General features: G+C 36.7%; 2 protein-coding genes across 2 annotated transcripts; one reads left to right on the top strand and one right to left on the bottom strand.

Moving 5' to 3' along the window:
• The first annotated feature begins 6,811 nt into the window (after positions 1-6,811).
• On the top strand, positions 6,812-23,548 carry LOC119550621 (aquaporin). Its single transcript, XM_037859451.1, has 4 exons — positions 6,812-7,403; positions 15,604-15,782; positions 22,481-22,834; positions 22,897-23,548. The coding sequence occupies exons 1-4, from the start codon at positions 7,388-7,390 to the stop codon at positions 23,083-23,085; spliced, it is 738 nt and encodes a 245-aa protein (XP_037715379.1). The 5' UTR covers positions 6,812-7,387; the 3' UTR covers positions 23,086-23,548.
• LOC119550622 (C-type lectin 37Db) lies at positions 19,771-20,558 on the bottom strand. Its single transcript, XM_037859452.1, has 2 exons — positions 20,482-20,558; positions 19,771-20,421 (listed from the first exon to the last, which is right to left on the bottom strand). Exons 1-2 carry the CDS (start codon positions 20,548-20,550, stop codon positions 19,795-19,797), a joined length of 696 nt encoding a protein of 231 aa, XP_037715380.1. The 5' UTR covers positions 20,551-20,558; the 3' UTR covers positions 19,771-19,794.
• Positions 23,549-24,357: the final 809 nt, after the last annotated feature.

The following is a 24,357-nucleotide window of genomic DNA, read 5'->3' as shown; positions in this document are numbered from 1 at the left end:
CTAGAATATTTGAGAGCGCGGGCGCAACGATTAAAACGGACGATTTTAATGTGCGATTATCTTGAAATTATTAAATGACAAAAAACACAACAAACCAAACACCAAAACCCACCACACTTGTCGCGGATCAGCCAAGACACAAACCCTATGTAAACAGTTTATCTTCCAATCAAAATTGCCACCATCTGAAAACAATTGAAGCTATTTTATGAACTGCAAATAGTCATTTAATAGGGTAATATTTATCCCACCCATCGTTAACGTCAGACAGTGACGCTTGCAGAAAAGTTTCCATCGTTTTTCGGCGTTCTTATCAACCAAATCGGCCCAGAAATCATGTCTTTTGCAAACAATTTCTTTAATTAATTTAGTGTTTGTATGCCGACAGGGGAACACTGAACTTTTCCACGAAATATTGACGTAAAATCAAATTCACTTTATCTTTATGGTTGTTCGCTTTATTTGTATTTGCCTTTTTAAATAAATAACTGCAGGAAATGCAGTTCAGAAATTAAAGCACACTTTTATGAGGCTGCCATAAATTTATTTAAGCACACGTTTATGGCCTGTGAGTTAGATGTAAAATACGGTGTAAGATGTAGATATACGATTTTATGGAAGTCCTGATCGTGAATTTGGATTTTGTTTGTGGGATAATCTTTAAAGGACCAGATAAGTTTGTAATCGTTAATTTTTTTTGTATTATTGAGTTCATAGCCCCCTTTGAAAAATGTTCAAGACAGAGTATAGATCATAAATGGTGGATGTGCTTTTTGTTTACAAATAATTTTTGTAGATCTATATCATTGTTTGCCATTATATGATATTTGTTAATTATTTCAGAGCTCATTGATTTATTTTGTATTAGGGACTTTTTGGAAGATAAAGCTGAAAGCAAGATACAAACAATCAGTTTTGACCCTGGCAAAGTCCAAAAAAACCAAAGCAAGGCACCAATCTTATATAAATAAGTTTTAAGCTTAATCTCTTTTTAAGGGAAATTAAAAGGGGGGTTTAAAAAAAACATTTTTTAGAATTATGGTGATTTCATACCTTATCTGAACAATAAAGGGGAATACCTTACATTTTTGGTTGGTTAACAAGTGTGTTTTACCACAAAAACACCAACAAGAAAATGACTCATTTACATAATGTCGAGTTATATAGTTTGCCCTTTTATAAATCATTTTGATTGACTTCCCTAAAATTATGACATACCAATCCTAGAAACTACTTTCTTCAGATAAAGATCTTTTCTAATTTACATAGGTGCAAACAGAATACCGCTGTGTTGGAACAAAAAGAAAAATCCAGACCACATTTCACTTGAATGGAAATAAATGAACCAGCCGACTCCTCCTGACACTTGACTCTTGACTCTTGACACCTGGCCAACGCCCACTTTTCAGCCAGCACACAATGGTTCTTCGATGACCTTGGCCCGACATTACGCCCATTTGCATATGGCCGTAATCCTGTGGAAGGGCTGGGCTTTTTGCTTATTTTTCCTGCTCTGCTGGCGAGGAGCCTCACTGTGAAATATGGAAAAGCAAAGTAATTGTGTCCTGACTGGCGAAATAATAAATTAGAATTGTCCGGTCATAGCGCCCCCAAGTGGGAAGCCATTAATTAAATCAGACATAGCTGGAATTTAAAGCTGGCAGTCGCAAAGTGACGTGATCTGGGAAATGGGTTCTTTGCAGAGGGGTAATTTCAATTGCGTTTTATTTAATACCTTAATTATTTAAAAAATGTTGAGCACTACAAGATAGCTAAGCTTTTTCAAGGTCTTCGAACCTTTTTTAATTTTTTTCGCTTACGAGAAACTGAAATTCTTTTGTTATAATCGTTTTACAGCTTATCAGTAATTCTTTAAAACACTTGTTCTAGTTTGTTTTACGTCATGCTAAAAACAATTTACTGATAAATCACGAATGTATTATCGGATTAGCCACTTCCTCGCCCATAAAATAGTAACTGATTAGCCAGATCTCGATTAAAAGCAGTGCATTTACTTTGCTTGGAAACAATTAGTTTAGTTCAACGCCCCGCGAATTTAAATTAAGGTTCTGTTTTTTCAGACTTTACCGGAAGCTCATCGAATTCTCAAAGACAAAGAGCTAATTCCGTTTAGTTCCGTACTATACTTTTCACTTTCAAGTGGTCTTTGATTACCGCTTAAAGTCACATTGCAAAACAAAAAAACTCGAAACATCTGCGACTGCTTATCAGCATCGGAAATAAGCAAATTTTCTTCAATTGCCATTTTTATGTGCCCATTACCGTGCTCCATCTTAATGGGCTCTCGATATATAACACGTACGCCATAAGTCAACAGAGGCCGTGCCTAACTTTATCACAAAAAAAATAAAATAAAAAATTGAAAACAAAACAAAGTGCTAAGCTGCGACAAAAAAACCTCAGTTCTTGATGTATCTTTATATAAAACAAAAGCCAGTGCGAGAACAAAAACCGAAGAAGTTGGGTAAACACAAATGGGCAAAAATTCTACAAGTACAACCGAGTGCTTGTGCCAATCAATATTGGAGTGCTGCGAACTTTTAAGCCCGGACAGATGGGCAATAGATGTAGTGCCTTTTATTTTTGGCTAATTACCTGCAATTTTTGGTCCGGCACGCGCTTCAATTCAACATCGCTCATACGCAGTGTGTACCTGCTACAGGAAGTGAGTATACGCCTCGTGTGCCAGAATTAACCTTAACATTTAGCTTGGAGAGAATGTGAGCTGTAGATCTGCGATCCATGACCAGAATTCGGCTGCGATGCCCGCATAAGATTTGCTTCTACGAAAGCTCTTGGAAATATTTCCCACGGCGCATGCGTGAAGACAACTTGAAGACAACAACCACCAGAGGTTGGTTAGTCATGGCTGCAAAAATATGATGGAGTGGACGAGGCTTGCCAAAAAACAATAACGAGAACCGCAAGACCAGACACAATAAAACCAAACGCCAACAGCCCCAAGCGGCGGCCTTATTGAAACATTATGTGTGATCAACGTGTACAGTGGATATAGGCTATGGCAAATAAATATAAATAATACAAATTTTTACTGATTACTATATAGTTCTGCATAAAACATAAAAGTCCTGATTGCTACTTTCTTAGCTTTAATTTAGAGATTTACTCTACCATTAATATTAAGAAAAGGAAAGAAAATGTATTTATCAACATAAGTTAACAACAAAATTAAAAGAAATAAAATAATAATAATATATAAAAATCGAGTTACATAGTTTTATTTAATTATTTATTATGGGCTACAACAACTGAAAAGTTTGCATTTTTATAGATCAGGGAAGTATCTGGTTTAAAAGGAATTCGATTATAAATAATAGTTTACTGGTCATTGATCTGAAAAAAAGAAAAGAAAAACTGAAAAGTTTCTAAGGTATATATCATAAATAAAGATGTTTTAATCGAAATTTATTGATTGATGTTGTAGAACTAGAGATCAACTCTATCACTGGTATAAAATAGGAAAGTACAGGTAGTTATAAATATAAGTTAATAACAATATAAAGAGTAACAAGTTAATAAATATGTACATATAAAATGTAAAAATCTAGTTACTTCTTGTTTATAGATCTTAAAGGTAGATGTCTTACCAGAAATCCCTTAAGTCCATTTGAAGAACTTTGCTTTACTGTACTTAACAGGTTGTATCATACATCATAGCTAGTAAAACTAACTGAGCAAGCCATAATCAGAGCGCAGGCAAATTTGCATAGACCATAGTCGTTGACTTGGGCACTCACGCATCTCGAGACTCACACTTTTACAGCGACCACTAACCAAGATTGATGGAGTGTCAAACGCCGGAGATAGAGCATCTCGGACTGGAGAAAAAAGCATGTGTAGAGGGGGTGGGCTGTGACATTGACCTTTATTCGATTTTTTGGCTGCTTCGCGGGCCAAATCGATCACATGCGAAAAACAAACAGGCACACGCTCCCACCTTTTGCCACCTGATTGAACCAATTTCGGGCCATTTAATTTTCTACCGACTCATTGGCGTCCATTGTTCGCCCAAAATTCATTTCAATTCGTTTATTAGCCGCCCCCATAAGCAAACATAATATTAGCGATTCGATTTGAGATTATTATCGTTTCTCTCTGTGTGCGCATACGCATTTATGTATTTAGCTTTGTTTTCTTTTTATTTTTAATTTTCTCCTCTTTTTTTACAGTCCACTTGGCGATCGCCCGTCATTTTCAGTTACAATTGCAAATGTTTCAATGTCACTGGAGTCCGCTTACGGTTATTATTGTTAACGTGTTTTCAATTGTTTTCGTAGCATCACAAGATCCAAGTGCAGAGAAAACAGATAATTGCAGAAAACCAAATTAAATTTGATTTGGCTTTGGTAATTGCAACTTCCATTTGAACTGGTTTACATAGTTTTTGCATGGGTTTTATTCAAATTTTATCGGGTTCATTTGGGGAAAATCTTTTGACTAGTTAAAAACATTATCTCGTTTAACATTTCCGCTTTCACTTATATGGGCTTCTTGACCTTACTTAATGGCACATAATACAAATGTTATTGTCGATTTGTAAGGGTGCTAAATATCTTTTAGGTACATTGAACATAGTTTTAATAGATACACATATAAATACATATTTAGCTTCCTACTGTCCAGACCTACAGTTAAAGGGTTTTTAATTTTCCATTTAGTATCGCATGTATTCTTTATCGAGTTGATTGATTTAATTGAGCAATTACTGAAGCCTTTATTCTTAATAACGCTTCCAGTTTCTTAAGAACTTTAATAAGGGTAAATTTTCCATTATTACTGTCCCTACCTACTTTACAAACTTATAGCACATAATCTCATTTATTTCATAATAAATAATGTGTTTCTAATTTAATGATTTTAACTATCTCTATCTAATTGCACCGAACTAATTATAAATATAATATATAAATATACATTTTCAATTATTACTGTCCCTATCTACTGTACAAACTTATCGTCCATAATCTCATTCATTTAATAACAATAAATGTGATTCTAATTTAACGATTTGAACTATCTCTATCTAATTGTGCCGAACAAATTACAGTTTAATTGGTTTTCTTTGAGGAAGCTTATGGGAGTTACTTTGTTGAATGAAAACCCAAATGAAAAGGAGGCGGGAGCCCAAGATCTATTGGTAATTCGACAAGCACAGACCATCTCAACGGCGGCGATTATTATCTCGCCCATTTAGCCAGAGTTCGTGCCATTTTAATGGTTAACTGGCATTAAACGTAATTACTCATTAAAGCAACAAAGTCGGCAAATCTCCACTCCGGTTCACTTCCCCCATTGAAGGCATAAATAAAACCGTCTGAAGTTTGGCTCTTGTTTTCATAATGGGCTGAGACGATTCCACAAACAAAATACGGGCTCCTCGCGAATGTCTCCTTTTATTTTGGCTTGTCACTTGTTTTGTCAATAACTCGCAACTGTTGCTCTGGCCAGAGATAAAAATAGTTTCCCGACGACAAGGTAAAAGCCCTATTCATAAGCGAAACCCCGCAATCAATAGGGCAAATTAAAGCTGTGGAAAGTTGTTTAAAAGTGAAACTGATAAGGGCCCAACCGTCCATAACCCATTAGCCGAGTTAAAAGTGGAAAAGCTGCCATAAATTGCCATTAAAATTAAACGAAAAATGTTCCGGCATTGAGGTGGGTGGGCAACTAGGCATTTCTTATAGAGATGGTTGGGTTAAACCATTTGTGGATTACCAAAAGTCAAAACTTTTCTGGGATGATAAGATCTGAGCCTTGCGATAACCACGTCTGAGGTTCTGCATGACCAGCGCAATTAGATTACTTAAAAATCTTTATTGCTTTTTGAGTGTTATAAACCGCACACGTTCATATATCAAGTGCCCAAAATGGCAGGCTAATAGCTCTGTGCGCAAAAGCCGAAAATGGCTCTGAGCTTTCCCCTTGGTCAATAACAATTAGATTAAAAATTTGGCACATCTTTGAGTTAACTGAAATTCCTGGGTATTTAATTGTCACCATATAAGCAATATTGTTTTAAAGTAGCTTTGTGAGATTAATGGTATTATCCTCTAAAAATATTTTTCTTTTAAATGTGCCACTCGCTTTACTTACTTACCTATCGATTAAATAATATATTTTTATACTTCTTATCTTATCTTCTTTTTTGTTTTGGAGAGATTGTACGTCTTGCGGTCTTTTATCGGGTAAATTCAAATTTAATTCACTTACTTAAACCAATTTTATGCCAATTGGCTATGGAATTACTTTAAGGCAGCAATCATCACAAAATCATTTATGAAAAGCTTTGATATTATCATTACAATCATTATCCATTTTAAATTAATAAAGCATTGTAAATTCGGATTACAAAAATAGCTGAAAAACGTCATGCTCACTTAGGCCAAGCCCAACGAACTCTTTTTTGCCAGAAGGGATTTTAATGTTTTGCACTTGCAACAGGAAGGTAAGCCAGTCAGATTGGCAAAATAGAGCCATCAAAAAAGCGTATATACATATGTATTTCCCCGCCCAAGAGCCATAATAAATGTTTTTACACCCCCATTCGATTAAGTCATCAGGGCAGGTGTATTCCGTATTTCGTATTCCGAACCCAGATCCTTCGTTTGCCTCCAAAGCGAAGTGGAGCATTTTGACCAAGCCCCAAAACAAAAATCTGCTTTTTCTGCCTCAGTCGACGTCGACGCAAGCAGCGACGGCGACGCCAACGGCGACTGCGACTGCGGCAGAGGGTATATCAGTTACAGCCGCAACGTTGCCAACGTTTATTTGCGCTCGAGCAGCGAACGTGGTAGCACAGCTTAAATAAATCCAGTCACAATCTCCGAGAAAGAAAAGCCCAGACACGGCAACGGTAATTTGGAAAATTCGTAAAGGAAATCGAGTTCGGAGCGGTTAATTTAATTGAAAATAATAAAATCAAGTTATTGTTCGTTGCGCTTTCCAATTTCATAGAAAATAATTATTGAGTCCAGTGTGAAAATAAACGAGACGACAAGCAAACGCTGGAAAAACAGAAAAGGCAGTCGGGTGAAATTAAATTGACAAAAAGAAACAACTCCACTGCGCTGTGGTCAAGTGCCTGACAATTGTGCAACCTCAAGACTCTTAACCTTAACAATTATATTTTGGCCACAAAAAACTATTGGCACAATTCAGTTCGATTCAAGTGCTCGCTAACTCACTTTTACCGCAGCAGCAGCGATAAAAAATTCAGCAAAAAGCGCGCTTTGAAAACGAAAGCAAAGCACAAGTTCGATTCGATTCGATTCGAAACCCCCCACGCTTGCCAAATCTCAAGTGGCAGCCCCCAGAAGACAGTAGACCGAAGACAGAAGACAGCAAAATGGTTGAGAAAACAGGTGAGTGATTGGCGATTGGAGACTGGAAGCTGGAGACTGGAGAGTGCGAACAATGCGTGTGCGTGTGTGCGAAGGTTAATTGCGAATAAAATGGGGGCGAAGAGTGCGCGAAATTGTTTTGATTCCCTACGAAAGTTAATGCCACTCTTTTGGGGCTTTCCTCCTTTGTTCGCGAAATATGAAATTAAATAAAATGAGTCGAATTTTAATAGCTCTACCCACATGCTCGATAGTTTTGGCTATACTCCCAGTTCTGATACAAAGGAACATATGAAAATAAGTACAAATCATTGGCAAAATTGCACTTTTAAGCACTTTTAAAAACCTAGTTCTTAAAGTGCCTAACCCAAAAAATATTTCCGACTAGGAATATAAAAAAAAAGATTTTACCAAAAACTATTTTTATAAGAAAGTTCTCAAAGACCTTAACCCAATTAATATTTTCAGTTTGGGATTGACTTAAATTATAAAAAAAACAATTTTAAGTATATTTAAAATAGGTATATTTTACTTTTAATTCAAAAACAATCCACTTCTGTTTTCACTTTTCAAAACAGCCCCCTAAGCCTAAGATTTATTTAAAAATAAAATATACCCGTGTAATTAATCATCTATAATAAGCTATCCAAAGATGTTTTGATAGATCGTCTTTCTTCGGCATAGATGAGTGAATCAATGGGTAGCCCGCCTGTCGATAACGATAACAAGATGATTAGTTTTCAATAATTTCTGTGGCGCAGCATGACAAAGACAGTAAATTAGCCTCGAGTTATTTTTCTATAGTTGAATGTTGATTTTTTTGTTGCTTTGATTTAGCTTCCGTGGCGGCTGATGATGATTTCTGTAACTGAAAGTTTGCATGACAGAAAAGCCTCCAAAGAAAAAAGATAGATAGGAGAAAACTTAGATAGGTAAACAACACAGCGGAAACTACAGTCGGGCAATTTATACGACGATGATGTTGATGACTCCCCAACAAAAGCAATAAAACTACAACAAGTGAATGAACTGAAGAAAAGCAAATGAAGGCCCGAAAAATAGGAACTTTTATTTGTCCAGCTTCAACAGGCAATTAATTAAAAAACTTAATTGCATTTTCTGTTTGCTCCGAAGAATTTAAGCCGTTCTCTGGCGTCATTTTCGCCGCTTGTTCTGATAATGGCGATAATATTTGCCTAGCGCTAAATATTCATTTGCCAGCCAAGCTCCATTATTGAAATTCTCGGTTCCAGCTAATTAATGTCAACGCCACAGCTTCTATTTGATCAAGTGTTTAAACACAAGGTTCAATATTTGATTTAGATATTAAATATTTTCACTGCCTGGTTCAGTGGTTAATGGTCGAATGGAATTTTTAGACTAGTACACTTTGGTAAGCCGTTAAAAATAGACTTGTGAGGTGCGTGAGAAATTCGCGAACGTTTGACGTTGAAATTCTGCAAATTATAGCACAAACATGTGGTTAATTTGATATCTCTCTTTCGGTTTAACATCTTCCCCGCCTCATAATTCAATGCGTTGTCATCTTGGGCCAACAACGCTATATATACACTTCCAACAGACGTTAGTTTTGCTGTTTTTATGGCGTCGGGTATGCGCAGATATAAAATTACAGTAATAATCGTGAGCCGGGCTGACATGACATCACGGTGAAATTGGCATTCAAAACAGTAGCACACTTAAAGCCAGGAAATTGTTTTGGTACGACCGACAGAACATTTAGACATTAGACATTTAGCACAGTTAGTGCACATCTCCACTTAATTCCACCCAACTCAGCTCGGTTCTCAATGGAAGATCAACTTGTTTGTTAATCAGATAGCTTATAATTAAGATAATAGGCTGCCATTGAGATGCACAGGAGCGAAGATTCTCGGTTCCCATGGAAAGTTTTTAATTCACGTAACGTTGAATTAAATTCGAAATGTGTCGGAGATAATAATTGGAATTTTTATGTGTCCAAAGTTGAGATATTTTGATTTTCAATGGAATCCACTACGATGAGAAGGGAAATAAAAACTAAATTAATTGGAAGTTGTAAGGGAAAAATACATTCCACTTCATTTTAGAGGTTTCTTGATTGTTTACTAATTATCTCCCTGAAAAACCCCCTCAAAATCTCCCAATTTTCCCTATCGTGTCATCTCAAATTATCGCAATTAATTGGTAACTTTCAAAGTTAGTCCTAAACCACAAACCCCAATAAATTGCCCCTGATTTATGGTACATTGTAAACGAGTTAAGGCGACATAAATTCGCTTGAGCAAAAGCCCATAAAGATAATAAGTGAATTTGTACGCACTCCTCCCGCACAGCAAACGAAAACTGAATAGTCCCTGCCCATCTGGCTAATTAATTTATAACGATTTTAATGGCCAGCGAACAGGTTTCGATCTTCACCGCGACTGTTATTAATAAAATCATCACCTTGCCGAACAAAAGTGCCCAAGACTTGCGCAAACCGAAATTAATAATCCGATTAAATTGATTAATTGTTGTAGACGAAATGATTTGGAAACAATATGCGAGAACCTTTTGTTTTGCACTTACATATGGAAAATTTATTCCCCGTGGCTTGGAATTAACTTCGGATGAACGACAAAAAAATAATTTACATATATGGACTAAAATAACCCTTGTAAATTTACTCAACCCACTTATACTTACAAATTTTATTGTTAAAACACTCCCCAAAGTAAAGTTCTTTGTTGGTCACTCTTTTCTTAATGCTTCAGAATCAGGGTCTTACGTAAAATCCATTAAAATTAAAATCCATTTTAACTTTCTCGTTGATAATGATGGCACACGTGTCAATGTGACGTCAGTTTGGAAAATTACCATTTGATCCACCTTAAAAACTATCATAAGCCATTAAACTAGCTTTTGTGAATCCTTTGCGTTACCCAGTCGATTTCTTCGACCCCCTCCCCCAAATGATTAAGAAACATATGAACAGAAATGGCCATAAATTAGGAAACTTATGCCAAATTTGCGTGACAGTAGCGAATTAATGAGCTGAGAGAGCGGAAAATGCTTGCCATCTGAAAACGAGGTGAGAAAAGGCGACAGGCGATGACATTGCTCATGTTCTAATAATACGCAGATAAGTCATGGCTAACCCAGCCTAACCCAGGTTCCCCAATCAACATAACCAGCCAAGTGATTCGGGTAAGGACTTGGGAGCGGCTCTTGGGGGCCAAGCCTTTGACTTGGCCTTTAGCCGTGGACACGGACACGTGTGCAGCGCCACGCCCCCGCACCTTGATTTTCGCTGTTGCCAAGGCTGGACTCAAGAAGCACTGAAAGAAAAAGTAATACTTTCAAACTGTTCAACAGTGCCAAGTATTACAAACCAGATTACTGAGCTTAAACAATAACCAAAATATTACTACAATATAAAATCAAAATTAAATTTATTCCTTATCTAATTTTGGCTTTAAAAAAATCATTACCAATCAGGGACGCTTAAAATTAGAGCTTAAAAAATCGATTTCACAAAAGATTCAACGTCTCTTTTATATAATACATCTATCCCTAACTACAACACAATAGAAAATTATAACAAAAAAAAATTTTTTTAACTATTATTATATTTTGTAAAAAGTAACAGAGCTGTACTTATTGTTTTTTTGTTAAATCTTAGTTTGTGATTGCAAATATTAAATACCTTTAAAAAAAAAAAAAATGTACTGCACCGTTCTTACATTGTATATTAGGTATGTCTTTTTCTTAATATTCATTCAGAAGTTTTTTCCGATTTTTAAATCAAAACCATCTTCTTAGTAAGCCCCGATTTCTCCCAGTGCCCGTTCCGTACAAGGTTTTCAGGATGTGAGCCACATTGAGTAGAACCAGAACAGGTGCAAGACCATGTCGAGCGGACATCCGCGGCAACATCAAGTTTATAGCAACTGCAACTCCGCTTTTCCCGGGGCTCAGAAACATGCACTTAGTAGTCCAGGCCAACTTGGCATAGATTCCAATTCGGACACACAATGTGGATTACTATATTTGGGTCGGGGGCCAGAGCAATTTCCAGTGCCAGGGAGTTGCTAATAATACGGTAATTATATGCAGGCTAGTCCAATAAGCCCGTACATGGGGATCCAAAATTCTCTGGCTATCTGGGAGCAGACAGCTCACCTGACTCACCTATCTTATCGGTCGTTAATTCAGTCAGTTCAGGCAATAGCTATAAATCGCCGGCCAGAACGTACGTACTTCAAGATGCTATCTGAGGTATTGCAAAATAGTTGAATATTACGAGAACCACTTGAATCGTGAGGAAGGTTCTATGAATGTGAAAGTGAAATTCAACAGCACTTCCTAAGGAATTTTTCCCACGAGGATCGTGATTTAACGGACCCGCCAGCGATAACGAAAGTGCTAAGATTTTTTACGCAAGAGTGCTTGTGAAATGTGCAGCGACCTTGACATTTGAATTGGAATTGTGAGATCTTTGAAATAATGAATGGTGTATACCCTAAATAAATAAAATATATACTGTAAATTAAGATAGAAGCACATAATTTTGATGGCATTGCTGATTAACTATATAATGAAGGTCTTTTACACAAATTCAAATCAAGATTTAACAATATTTGGGTATTAATAAAAAGCATAGTAGACATTATTTTAAAGCGATTATTACAAGCAATTGCAAAACTATGGAAGTTAATTTTGTATAATAGTCTTTATATGATAGCTACATTTATTTAATTAGTATCATATATTATTTAGACCCTTTGAAAGAGTATCTACCGCTTGAAACTTTGCCGGCGAGAGATCTCAATCTCTTCAAGCACGAGTAATAAAAAATTGTTTTGTTTTCTTCGTGCATTGTTGAGCTCGCTAGCTGTTTTCAAACACGGAAGCCGAGTGAAAGAAAAAGAGTGAGACAAGCCCGAAACGAAGCCACTCTTTACCTGCTTTGAATTTCAAATTTCCGCTGGTTCTGCAAAACAAAAAAATTATAAACGGGACAGAGCCATCAAACACAAGTACCAGGTACAGGTACCCAACTGGTGTTATTAAAAAAAAACAGGTACTTTTTGGTATGTGGGTCAGGCAATTCCGAGCCAACTTCTTGATGGCAAGACCCCAGAACGATTTTGCAGACGATAAATATTATTACGCATACGCCCGGAATTTCTCGATTTGAAAGAAATTAAATGTTAAATGTTTATGTTTCTTGCGATAGCAAAGCAAGTTTGCTTTTGATGTGCGCCCCACTAATTAATTTCATGTCGAATGGCAATGGCAATGACAATGACAATATAGTGTTCTGATTGATGGGCTGGAAAATTGATGGAGCGCTTCCAGTTCTCGACATTATTTAGAACACACCTCTACGCGCTAATCAAATTACTAAGAATACATTTGGCGATCTCCGAAGTTAACTTTCCCCTCAAATTAAATTAATTACGATTCATTATGAACATTATCAAATGGTATTCGACAAATTAAAAGGCGAAATTAACACAGATAAATCTTCATCTGGCAAATGTACAAATGTATCTCGGCTGGCCTTGCTGATGGATTGTTTTTATGTCTATATGGTTTTTTCGCCAAAACACAATACCAAAAGCCTCGACGTCGTCACGCCCTCACCTTCCAATTGATGACTTTTGTGTGTAATTGTTGTTATTATGATTTTTTCATTTTGTTAATATCATTTTTTAAAGTGCCTGCCGGCCATACAATAATTTATCGGGTTTCGCATTTTCTTCAGACCACTTTCAATGGCGTATCAAGATGTTTTTTGTTGGGCATTAGCCAAGTCCCAAGGATGTGACAAGAAGGCCTACGAAGGTTGTTAGTAAGGCCCAAAACAAATCGCACCGGGCCATTTAGATTAAGTTGGGTAAACGCTGGAGATAAGGTTTATTTTTAGGTGGCACTCACTACTTTATCTTTATGGAGACCTGTTGAGTTAGTTGGCTCCCTGAAAACAAACCCCAAGATATAAAGCCCATCAATTATAGAACTGATTGCCGCTGATGATTGCCTAAGCTTTAGTGGGCCCCAACAAGCCTATACCGAAAAGTACCATATACTATATTATATAAGGTAAACGAGAGTTACTGCCAATTTAAATGTCAACTAAACTGGCTAACAGCCATCAAACCAAGTGCATTTCACAGCTCAAAGCCTCAAATGAAAGCCACACAAATTGCTTATTAATGATCCAGAGGTTCCATTGAACTTGAATCTTGATTTTCAATTCAATTGCCGTGATTAATATCTGGCAGATGAAGTTATTAATTTCCCCCCTCGCCGTATTGATTGATTGTCAAACGGAGATGCTCAGTTCGCCAATAATTTGTGTTTGTTTGTCCCACAATGATCGTGTAATTATGTTTGACATTTCGTTATCTTTAATTAAATTCAATTTACATTTGTTTTTGTCTTCGGCTTTGCAAATTAACATAGAGAGAACGCCGTATGAATTAAACAAATGTTCATGGCAAATAAACCATAAATTTTGTACACTTATGCTAATTGAGTTTGGGCCAATTGCGATTCTTGTCAACAGGTCGATCTGGTTTCATTTCCAATCTTATTCACGCACCTTGTGTGGGTGTTTCGGCATTAGCGCCTACCAAAAAGTCGCGACTATCATATTTCATTTGATAAAATGGTTATTGCTCCTAATATTCTTTAATGGGCACTTCCTGGGCTTAAGATATTTAGACCAAAAGAGTGATAACTGATTTTTTTTTCAAATTTACTGTCACTTTTAAAGTTAGTCACGTTATAAGTTCTCTTTGGTATTGCTTTATCATTTTCTAGTTTCTTTCCGATAAAAAGTGACGCCAAAATTCAATTGAATTCCAAGAAATATCGCAAGTTAATGTCAGCTCAAGTTATTTATGGGTTTCCTGGGGCCTCGACGGGGGAATTCCTCAGGGATTTCAGCCAATTCGGATCACGTTAGCCTGCATTTGATATTTTCACTCGATATACCCCAGCTGAATTTGAAATAGGGACTGCAGTTTTCTATTGCTTTTGAGCTGATGCCAGCAGTAAGTCGTAACACCCAGATTTTTATGGGGTTTTCCTAGCAGCGTTATCATCTCGGGTGGTTCAGAGTCATGGGACGCCAGATAATTGCCGTATTAAGTGAAGTGTGCGAACTTGGCGATAAGATCGCGTCACTTATCAGTGGAAAAAGGGGCGTTGTGTGCTCATCACTTAGCCAGGCATTTTGGTCAAGTGACAGTCATAAAATAAATGTCTATTTAAATGCGGCTTAAGAAACGAGGCGAAGCCCATGAATTTCTCAACTGCCTGATAAGCCGTACATTTATTTTTAATTGCACCAAATTAAACGGCAGTCATCATGCCTATAAATAATTTTATTGGCAGTGCAACTGGAGCTTAGGCTGCAGTTTTTTTTTGCAAATATTTGTTGGGACTGCTTGGCGCGTAGACAAATTAATTAACACCCACTCATTAGCACTCAACTACGCCTGGCACGAGCAACGAAATGACAAATGAAAGGCTTCTGTCAGGAAGTAAACACCCATGTGCTATTAAACAAATCAATTAATCAAACGATGCAAATTGTTTGCAACGCAAGTGTAAAGGGCAAATTGTTTGAACAACAAGTAAACAATATCATAATTTTAGGAATTTTTTAAACGTTCGTTGTTCTATTTATATTCAGTAAGCTTAGGTATTCCAAGAAAATGAGCTGCCAATTTTCATTATAACTTCATTGACGTAATTGCAATAAACGTGCATATTCAAGAGCGTGTTTTTATTGCCTACAACGTCACATAAATACATCAAATACCTTATTTTTCTGTCACCTAGCACAAACAGCAATGTACTTTTATTTAAAAATATTAAAATTTAAATAAACTACAACAAAACATTAAAGAAAATTGCATAACAAGTTTAGGTACTACATTAAAACTTACAAAAGTGCTACTTAATTTGTTTGTTTTTTCTAGTGGTTCCACTTAGATAAACACTAGACAGTTGTGTGTTGATTTGTTTTCCCCTTTTTTGTACCGACTTTATTGACTAAGAGCTGCTTTAAACTGACAATAAGTTGACAAAAACTAATAATTAATAATGATTTGGCGTGCGCTGCGCAAGTATCAATCAATGGTTTTTTCGCCGATTTCAGTGCTTTTTGTTTGCGATTACTAATATTGGGTTCTAATGTTAGGTCTGTGTTTTCCAATTGCAGAAATGTCGAAATTCGTTGGCGTTGCCGACATTACCGAGAACAAGAAAATCTGGCGCATGCTGCTCGGCGAACTGGTGGGCACATTTTTCTTGGTCTTCGTCGGCGTTGGCAGCACGACGAGCGGAAGTGTACCACAGATCGCATTCACCTTTGGCTTGACGGTGGCCACAATCGCCCAGGTAACTATGCGCATACAAATTTCAGCTAGGATGGACCACTGTCTTTGAGACTATGTTTCTGGGATCTATATCCCACGCTCTTGATGTTTGAGTTTCGAGTTTTTCTTTTGTCTATAAGTTTAATTTTTAATTTTAACTTAAAACATGTTGATCAAAAAATGTTTCTGGAATTCAAATAATTCACTTTTTAAAAATTTCGATACTTTTTGGTTAAGTTGTGATATGGGTAAGACTTTGCTTAAGCCGTATTTAAATGGTCAATAATCGTATACATTTTCAAACCTCTTTTAGTTCAGTTAACTCTTAAAATTAAAAAAATTAATTTTTTAAAACTTGTTGAAATGCTTGGATAAATTGGGAGATAGGTAATCCTTTGCTAAGATCGTACTTAAAAAGGTAAGGAAAGTCCCAGTTTATACAAATCAATGTTATTAAGAAAGGGTCTTTTTATTGACATTTGTCGGTCAATAGAATGTTCCGGACACTTTTCGATAAGAACCCTGTGGATAGTAAATACAATTTTATCGAACGTTTGACCAAGTATTCAACATACTTTCTTACATATTTAGTACTTTTGACAGTTCTCCGTAGAATACTATGCATTTTATTTAACGACGATACTTAAAACGTTTTAAAAAAAGCTGCAGTGTAAATTTTTTTACAATTTTGAGAATATTCCACAAAGTTCCAATTAATTTAAAGGTTTATTAGATTTTATAAAATTTTCTAATGTTAGTAATATTGCTTTTAAACAACCCATTTGTAGATAAAGTGGGTATTATAGTAACCTGGTAAAGTCAACATGTCGTATGATTAATTTCTATATTTATTGTACCATGCCATCCTATGAGTTCAGGTCCACTCTTTTCAATCGAATACAGAACACACAAAGAGAACGCATCGAGCTAGAGCATTTCAGATCTGAGATCTGCTGGCCAAGTCGGGGATTTCAGGCCAGAAGTCGGCGGTGCGTGCGCTGATCGGCTGGCTTTTTCAAGGACACGCCACCGCCGCGTTACACTTTCGGCTCATTCACAAACGCTGCGTTTTTGGCCAAGAGACATTGGCATTTAAAAGCGACAACATCGCGGGCCCGCCATAAAAATTTGAAAAACAAAAAAATAGCGACCAGCGAATGCTGCTTGCCGCTCAAAACTCAAGACTGCGTGCGAATGTAATTTACAAAATTGACAGATTTACAAACGCACACTGGAACTCACTCGCAGTGCGAATAATAAATGCGCGCTCGCAGCAAAAGCGTCTGCGCGGGCAATTAACATTAATCAACACGCAAAATATGCAATTAGATTATTATGCGTTTAATTACGCTATGCTGTGCGAGTGACGACTGTTGTCGTGCTTTAGCATTTAAAGCGATCTGCGCTTTGCATTCGATTTATGGCACTACAAAAGTCAAGCTCAACCAACCGAATCCATCAAGAACGCGATGATGATGTTCTATATTTAGCTACCTGTGTCATTTATGGGATCTGTATAAATAGATCATTTTAAACTAGAAATTATAATTAATCTTAATTACATGCTGTGCGCCTTTTATTTTTTTTTTTTTTTAAATAGTACTCTTAATTATACTTAGAACATGATATAGCAAAACATATATTTAGCTACCTGTGTCATTTATGGGATCTGTATAAATAGATCATTTTAAACTTGTCTTAATTACCTGTTGTGCGCTTTTGGTATTAATAATAGTAATTAGTATAGGATAAAAGTGTTTACTCTCAATTATACTTAGAACATGATATAACTAAAACATAATGATATAATTTCCTGAAAAAAGTTGGTCACACTAAAGTCTTAAATATAAAATTCGAAGTTCCACATTAAATTCTTGAAACTACAATTTTGGTCTTTTCTTAGTTCTTTCGACTTTATTTCTTAGTTAAAAGTATATGTCTTTAATCTAAAAACTTAAGAAAAAGATTATGTTTAAAGTATTTATTTAAACTATTTATATAAAATGAAAACAATAAATTCTACTTCTTGATCTTTAGGGAAAAGTACATTTAAAACTAAGTTCATATTATAAAAGTATAGGAAACTTTTAAAGAAAATGAGAAAACCATTCCAACATGAGTTGATGTTCCATAAAGACATAATCCTTTTGAGTCAAACTGATTACTTTTTCACTTGCAACATTTCCTATGACACACATGTCGTATGGGTAATATTGGCTGGCACTCTGCAAACGCTCTCCTTTCCATTTTATGATTACGCCTCAAAAGTTGCAATCTAATAATCATATTGAAAGCGTCAATAATTTCCATAATGAAATCAAGTAGCAATATTGCCAACATAATGATGCTTGTCTCAGCCATTTCCCCGTGGAAAACACTTGCAACATATTCGCTATTAGTGGCAAATTAGTGGCCCCTCGCTTGGCAAATCACGTGAACAGATCGGTCACATGACTGCAACCTGTGGCAGCTTTTCCAGCTTTTCCACCTTTTCCATACACCATTTTCCATGACTTGCAGCAGCGATCGATTGGCACCGCTCGAGCCCAAGATATAGCCAGGTATGCATTGCTAATTTCGCCATCAGGTGTGACGACAATGGTGTAGCCGTTCGTCATCGTCATCGTTATCGCTATGGCCAAAGCAAAAACCCCAGCAATGGGTGTTCAATGGAGCCAAACGCGTGGCGTCAAATTGGAAAACGTGCTAATGACCGGCAATTGTGGGCCCTGGAATGGCCAGTCCAGCCATTGTGATAGATATGAGTCAAGAAATATGATATTTCTAAGCTGGAGCTTAGACTATCGAATTACCCCAAGATCGGCACTTCAAATGCAAATTCCCCTGGCAGATCCACATTTGTATGCACTGTGCATCTACACAATCGCGTGACAGTCGGCCAAAAGGAAGTAAATCAAAGAAAATGCTAATAAAATAAAATGAAATTTAATGCATCTAAAAATGCTGAGTGAAAATGGCAAACAACAATACTACGTGCATGGAAAAATTTATATTAACCGATCTTAAAGTGGGATTGTAAATTGTCATGTCATGTTAACCGATTGTTATCGAAAGTTCAGCGAGAGGGCTTGGTTTTTATTAGGGCTTGGAAATGAGTGAATGGTTTTAGTATAGGAAAAGTACAGAATGCAGGGGAAGGCGGATGATATTAAAAGGAAAGGCAAAACAATTACTCTCTAGAACAATTCATTAGTTCAAAAAATAAGCTAAATAAAATAAATAAAAATAAAATAAAGCTCCAAGCAAAAAGTGTTTACTGATTATGTGATTAAGAATTTATATAAACTAAATTCTATTGAGTTTTATTTGCGGTTTTAAAAATTAATCGAGTAAAATTGTTGATTAAAAATTAGTCACAACTTGACCAATATTTGATTTAATTATGCAGGCGGCGTTATAACAAAATATATACTAGAAAAAAACAAGAAAACTTGGTGCGTGCAACATTCACGTTTTTGTTTTCAATTCGCGATCGCAATCGAATCAAGTTGGTTGAACAAACTTCGACTTCGACTACGACTTTGGCTTTGGCCCGATGCGAACTTGAATTGAATCGGCCAACAAGCGAACAGGCAAAAAACACAACAACAATCGCCAAAATGCTGCTGAAAAGCAGAACGAAACAAACAAGTTAACATTCGATTTTCAGCTGGAAAACCATAAAATATGATTTAAGCGTAAATGTCGAGCTGCGGTTTCCACTGCATGCGTAAGCCAATCGATCTCTATATATATTTATGTGTATCTCGATCGGTAGAAGAGACTTGCCAGACTTTTCGTAGCCGATGGAAAACCTTGAGATCGCGTAGAGTGCTGACACAAAATAAATAACTTTTAAGATAAATAATATTTTGAATTTAGATCCTATTGCAAGTAAAACATATTCGAGTGCAATGTTTCAAAAAATCAGTCTATAGAGCTCTGCTATACAGAGAGCCACTTTTAATTTGGTCTTTCTTTGTTTAGGCAAGTAAGTGCTGATACTTTTATTCAAGTAAAAAATAAGTTAGCACCTATATTTCATTCGATTTCTCGCAGATGAAAAAAAGATTTGTCGAGCACGTATTATCATTCATGGTAGTCTTCCCATTAAAGGTTCGTATATCCACACACTGGCCGTCTTTGGTGGGTTCACCCGGCGCCCAACTCAGAAAGTTAGCTTTCAATCCTTTAGTTATAGACACGAATTCGTCATCCTTGAACTGACTAGTCACGTCAATCCAGTAGCGATTTAGACCATCTAACTTGCCACTAAAGGCATCCAATTCCTCTTGATTTTGAAGACTGCCTAGATAGCCACCCATTTTATGGCATTTTTCCAAGGCCTCGTGCCAGTTAGCCTTATTTTCTTTTTCAATGTAGTAATATTTACTGCCCAGTTGCTGAAAATGGTCAGTTCTTTCCAATTTTCGGGCTTCGGGTGTAGGTGCCAAAAGTAGTTGCGAGGTATTTTTCTTTTCCGGTTGCGTCGTTAATGAAGAACCAAAGGTATCCAGCCTTCGATCATTAAGAGCTAATCTCGCAATAGCAACGGCTGCTTCACAGGCCTCCGTGCGACGTTGTAGGTTGGCCAGGTTCGACATGCACGGGTTCAAAACACCAAAGCAGTAAGAAGCGCACTGGGGTTGGCAATCATCTCCCTGATAAGATATATCACTTGAATTTATTAAAATTTTAAATGTCTTATATGGACTACTTACCTCGCAGGCTGCTGAATAGGACGTCCTTAGGTATATTGAAAGTACCAGGACTAAAATGTAAGTCTGCATTGCTCTCATCTTAGTTACTTTTCAAGTCGCAAGGCAAAATAAGACTGACTTCAATGCATCGCTACCAAATATTTTAAAGAGCATCCCAGCAGTAAATCTTACGCTGCAAGATAAGAGGTGATAATGACGTATGCCAATCAGTTCTTCATTCCTTTTACATACGTCATTGTTCCCTTATCATATTACATGGAAAAAAAGATTGTTATAGGGAAATAATACTATACACTTTGGCAAACTAACATTCCCGAAATATTAATAATAAAGATGGTAGATATTTACCTTAATAATAATTACCTTAATGTATATGCCAAACAATTATAATTTGAAAACCCAATAGATTACTTATAAATACTGAAATATTTATATTATTTTAAAGTTAGTAAATTAATCATAGGCCTAACTTGATTGGAGCCATATTTCATCAATGACTCATGTCCGTCAATCTCGGATTTCACACGCAGCCGGTCGGTCGATCGCGATTACTTTCGTTGCATATATTAAATTTAATTATGGGTTTCGGGCTCGACAATAAATTTGATTAATTTCACGACTGTTCGAGTGTGTGCAATTAAGACGAGTCGGGGTATTGAGTTGAGAACAATAGGCCTACTATTGTGGGCTCAAAACGCAGATCGATTAGAGATCAGGTGGAGTGGCAGCAAACGCCGAGGCAAAAGCGGCAACTTAATATTATAGACGAAATCGAAATTGCATTGCACGCATGAGCATAACCAAAATGTCAAGAAGTTGTTCGAGTTGTAGTTGCTGCTCGGATTTGTTGCTGTTTTGGGGCCCAAACTCGATTCGATCTTGCTCTTGGCGGCATTTGTAATTAGCGTTTTGTGGCCGAGCGGCCAGCACAGGCATTTTTTGCGCATTTATTAATTAAACGCAAAGCGACGCACGACATTGGCCATGCGGCAAACTGCGAAATCCATATCGAAGCCGAGTTCGTATCACCAAAACGTACCGAAACGTGGAAAAAACACGGCTGGAAAGAGATATCAAACATAGAAGCCTGCACATCGACCTTGGGCAGTGCGTTTCGGCTTCATTCATAACACTTGAGTCCGATCCGATCCGATCCGATCAATTTGTTGCCTGTGATTTCCATTTAAGTGGTTCCATGTGATCTCTTCTCGGGCAATGACTCAACAGAACCCCCCCAAAAGCGAAACACTTTTACTTTCCAGCCAGCTCGATCTGAACTTTGCAGACACGCTAAACACAATAAATGCACTCGAGTGCATCGCAGGTCTGACAAATTGCTTGTATCCGTTGGCAGCTCGATGTGCAGGCGATTGTGCAACGGAAAACTCGGAAAATCGAAGAATCAGCTGCCATGCCAAAGGGCAAACATTAAGAGAAGATGGTTAAGATGTTGCGTTGTCAACTTGACATTTGCAAGCATCGATCGAGGGAGAGATAGGCTATTATACTTTACTAGCTTTTACCTTCTACATAAAAAATAATCCTGTTAAAATGATAGAATAAGGGTTAATTGAAAAATATTTTTCAAGATCTTAAAAATATTAACATTAAAAAATCTTTATCTACCAACAGGATTTTCTAGCTCTTACCTTTGATGTAGCATAGATCTACAAAAAAATTAACATGTTAAAATTATATAATTAGGGTTAATACAAAATATATGTTTTATCTACCAACAGGATTTTTTTAAAACTAAAAAGATCATAATAGAGCTTTAGGAAAGTATAGAACAGAAATAAATATAGTTCTCTTTACTTAACTTATAACGATTTCGGTTATTTAAAAACGTGATCCAATTTTTGTAAACCTATTTATTTTAAAAGGTAAAGTTATGTTTTATAATAATAATTCTAGATTATTATAAACTTTATCTCAATTCATAAACATATGTATACCCATCAATATATCCCTAAAAATTCAAAATTCTTACCTCTTCCAGGGCTTGGGACATCTGAGCGGCTGCCACATCAACCCGGCTGTCACTCTTGGTTTCCTGATCGTTGGCGAAATCAGCATTTTAAAGGCGGCATTCTACATCATCGTGCAGTGCGTGGGCGCCATCGCTGGAGCAGCTGTGATCAAGGTGGCACTAAATGGAGTGGCTGCCACTAATCTTGGGGTTTCCTCCTTTGATCCCTCCCTGGATTCCGCACAAGCGGTGCTGATCGAGGCGCTGATCACCTTCATTCTGGTGTTTGTGGTTAAGGCGGTTTCGGATTCGGGACGTCAGGATATCAAGGGATCGGCTCCTCTGGCCGTGGGTCTGGCCATCACCGCTGGACATCTGTGCGCAGTAAGTTTTAAATTTATTGGGGAAATACCTGATTGATTGGTAATATTGTATTTATGTTACAGGTTAAACTGAGCGGCGCCAGCATGAATCCCGCCCGATCCTTTGGCCCCGCTGTGGTGCAGGGTGTTTGGACCTACCACTGGGTCTATTGGGTGGGTCCCATTGCCGGTGGTCTTTTGGCCGGAATCCTCTATCGATTCATCTTCAAGGTACGCAAGGGCGACGATGAGGCCAACTCGTACGACTTCTAGACAATAGCCGAATACCATATATGTATTCATGTAAATGTCCGCACCCGCTTTCCATTCGCATCACACATTTGCTTTCCATCCAGGGTCACATCGAATTCGCTACCGAAATTTCTCTTAGATTAGGTTTGCTCCACCAACCCAACTCAAACAGAACTTTCCACACACAATTGTATCATTTTTATTTGTTAAAGAATAAAAAAAAAAGGAAATGTATCGTTTTAGTTGTAACGCGATGCTGTTACATAAAATATGCAATATTGTATTTGAGTAATTTTAAGCTAAATTATATGCACAACATCATTACGCGAATCGAAGGAAAACTGTATTGAAGCTTAACTAAATTGTACCTCGAAAGCACTTTCCCAAGGAAATCCGAACCAGCAAATAAGGTTGATTTCCCATTCAGTTGATCACCACTTGTTGAGCACCTAAGAATTGTATTATGACTATGTGTAATAAAAAATATTAAGAAAATACTGCGGTACGCCTTTGTCTGAATGTCCTGGGGCTTCAATCATTGTTATTTGCTATTAGTCGATAAGAATAATTCAAGAATCAAAAGCAAAAACAATCTGGGTAAAATAAGAAATGAGATCACACATTGCAGGCAATCATCTGGTGACACTAACTAATTTCTCAAGTTTAGACCTATGCTGCTTTTGGATATAAATGAATTCGGAAAATGGAGCTACCTTTTCCGTGATTTGTGAGGAGAGTATTCAATGGAGATTGCTTTCGGGTTTTTATTTTTCTGTGTGGAGGCTAATGTATACATTTCAGCTTAAGAAAGGCTGCACTCCATTCCAAGGTCACGAATCATTGTGGTCACTTGATGCCCTCAGAATCCCCATGATGGCTTGGTTTGCATTTAGTATCCTTTGCATACTACTGATGATGTACTGCGTGCTAACGCAAACATAACTTGGAACCAGGAAAAGAGCTATCATTACGTGTATTTAGTAGGATATTAAGGTATTTAGTAAACAATTGTAAGGTTTCAGGGTCTTAAAATATGTTTCGGGTTTTATAAACTATATTTTCTAATTTCAGGTATGATTTAAGGCTTAAATCTCAGTCAACCCATTTAAAGGATCATGAACGAGTTGGACAACAGTACACTTTTAAATATTCAAATGTTTCTAGTATGGCAGCTTTTTAATGAATACAAAAAACTTTGACTTAATATAAAATTAATAAATTATTTAAAAATCAATATATATGTGCATTAAGAAGTATTGTTAATAGAAAGTGTATTAATCAGCTCCTAACTAT

Source organism: Drosophila subpulchrella, chromosome 2R (assembly GCF_014743375.2).
Source record: "Drosophila subpulchrella strain 33 F10 #4 breed RU33 chromosome 2R, RU_Dsub_v1.1 Primary Assembly, whole genome shotgun sequence".
Lineage (NCBI taxonomy): Eukaryota > Metazoa > Arthropoda > Insecta > Diptera > Drosophilidae > Drosophila > Drosophila subpulchrella.
The sequence above is the reverse complement of the archived record's forward strand: the minus strand, read 5'-3'. Positions and strand labels throughout refer to the sequence as shown.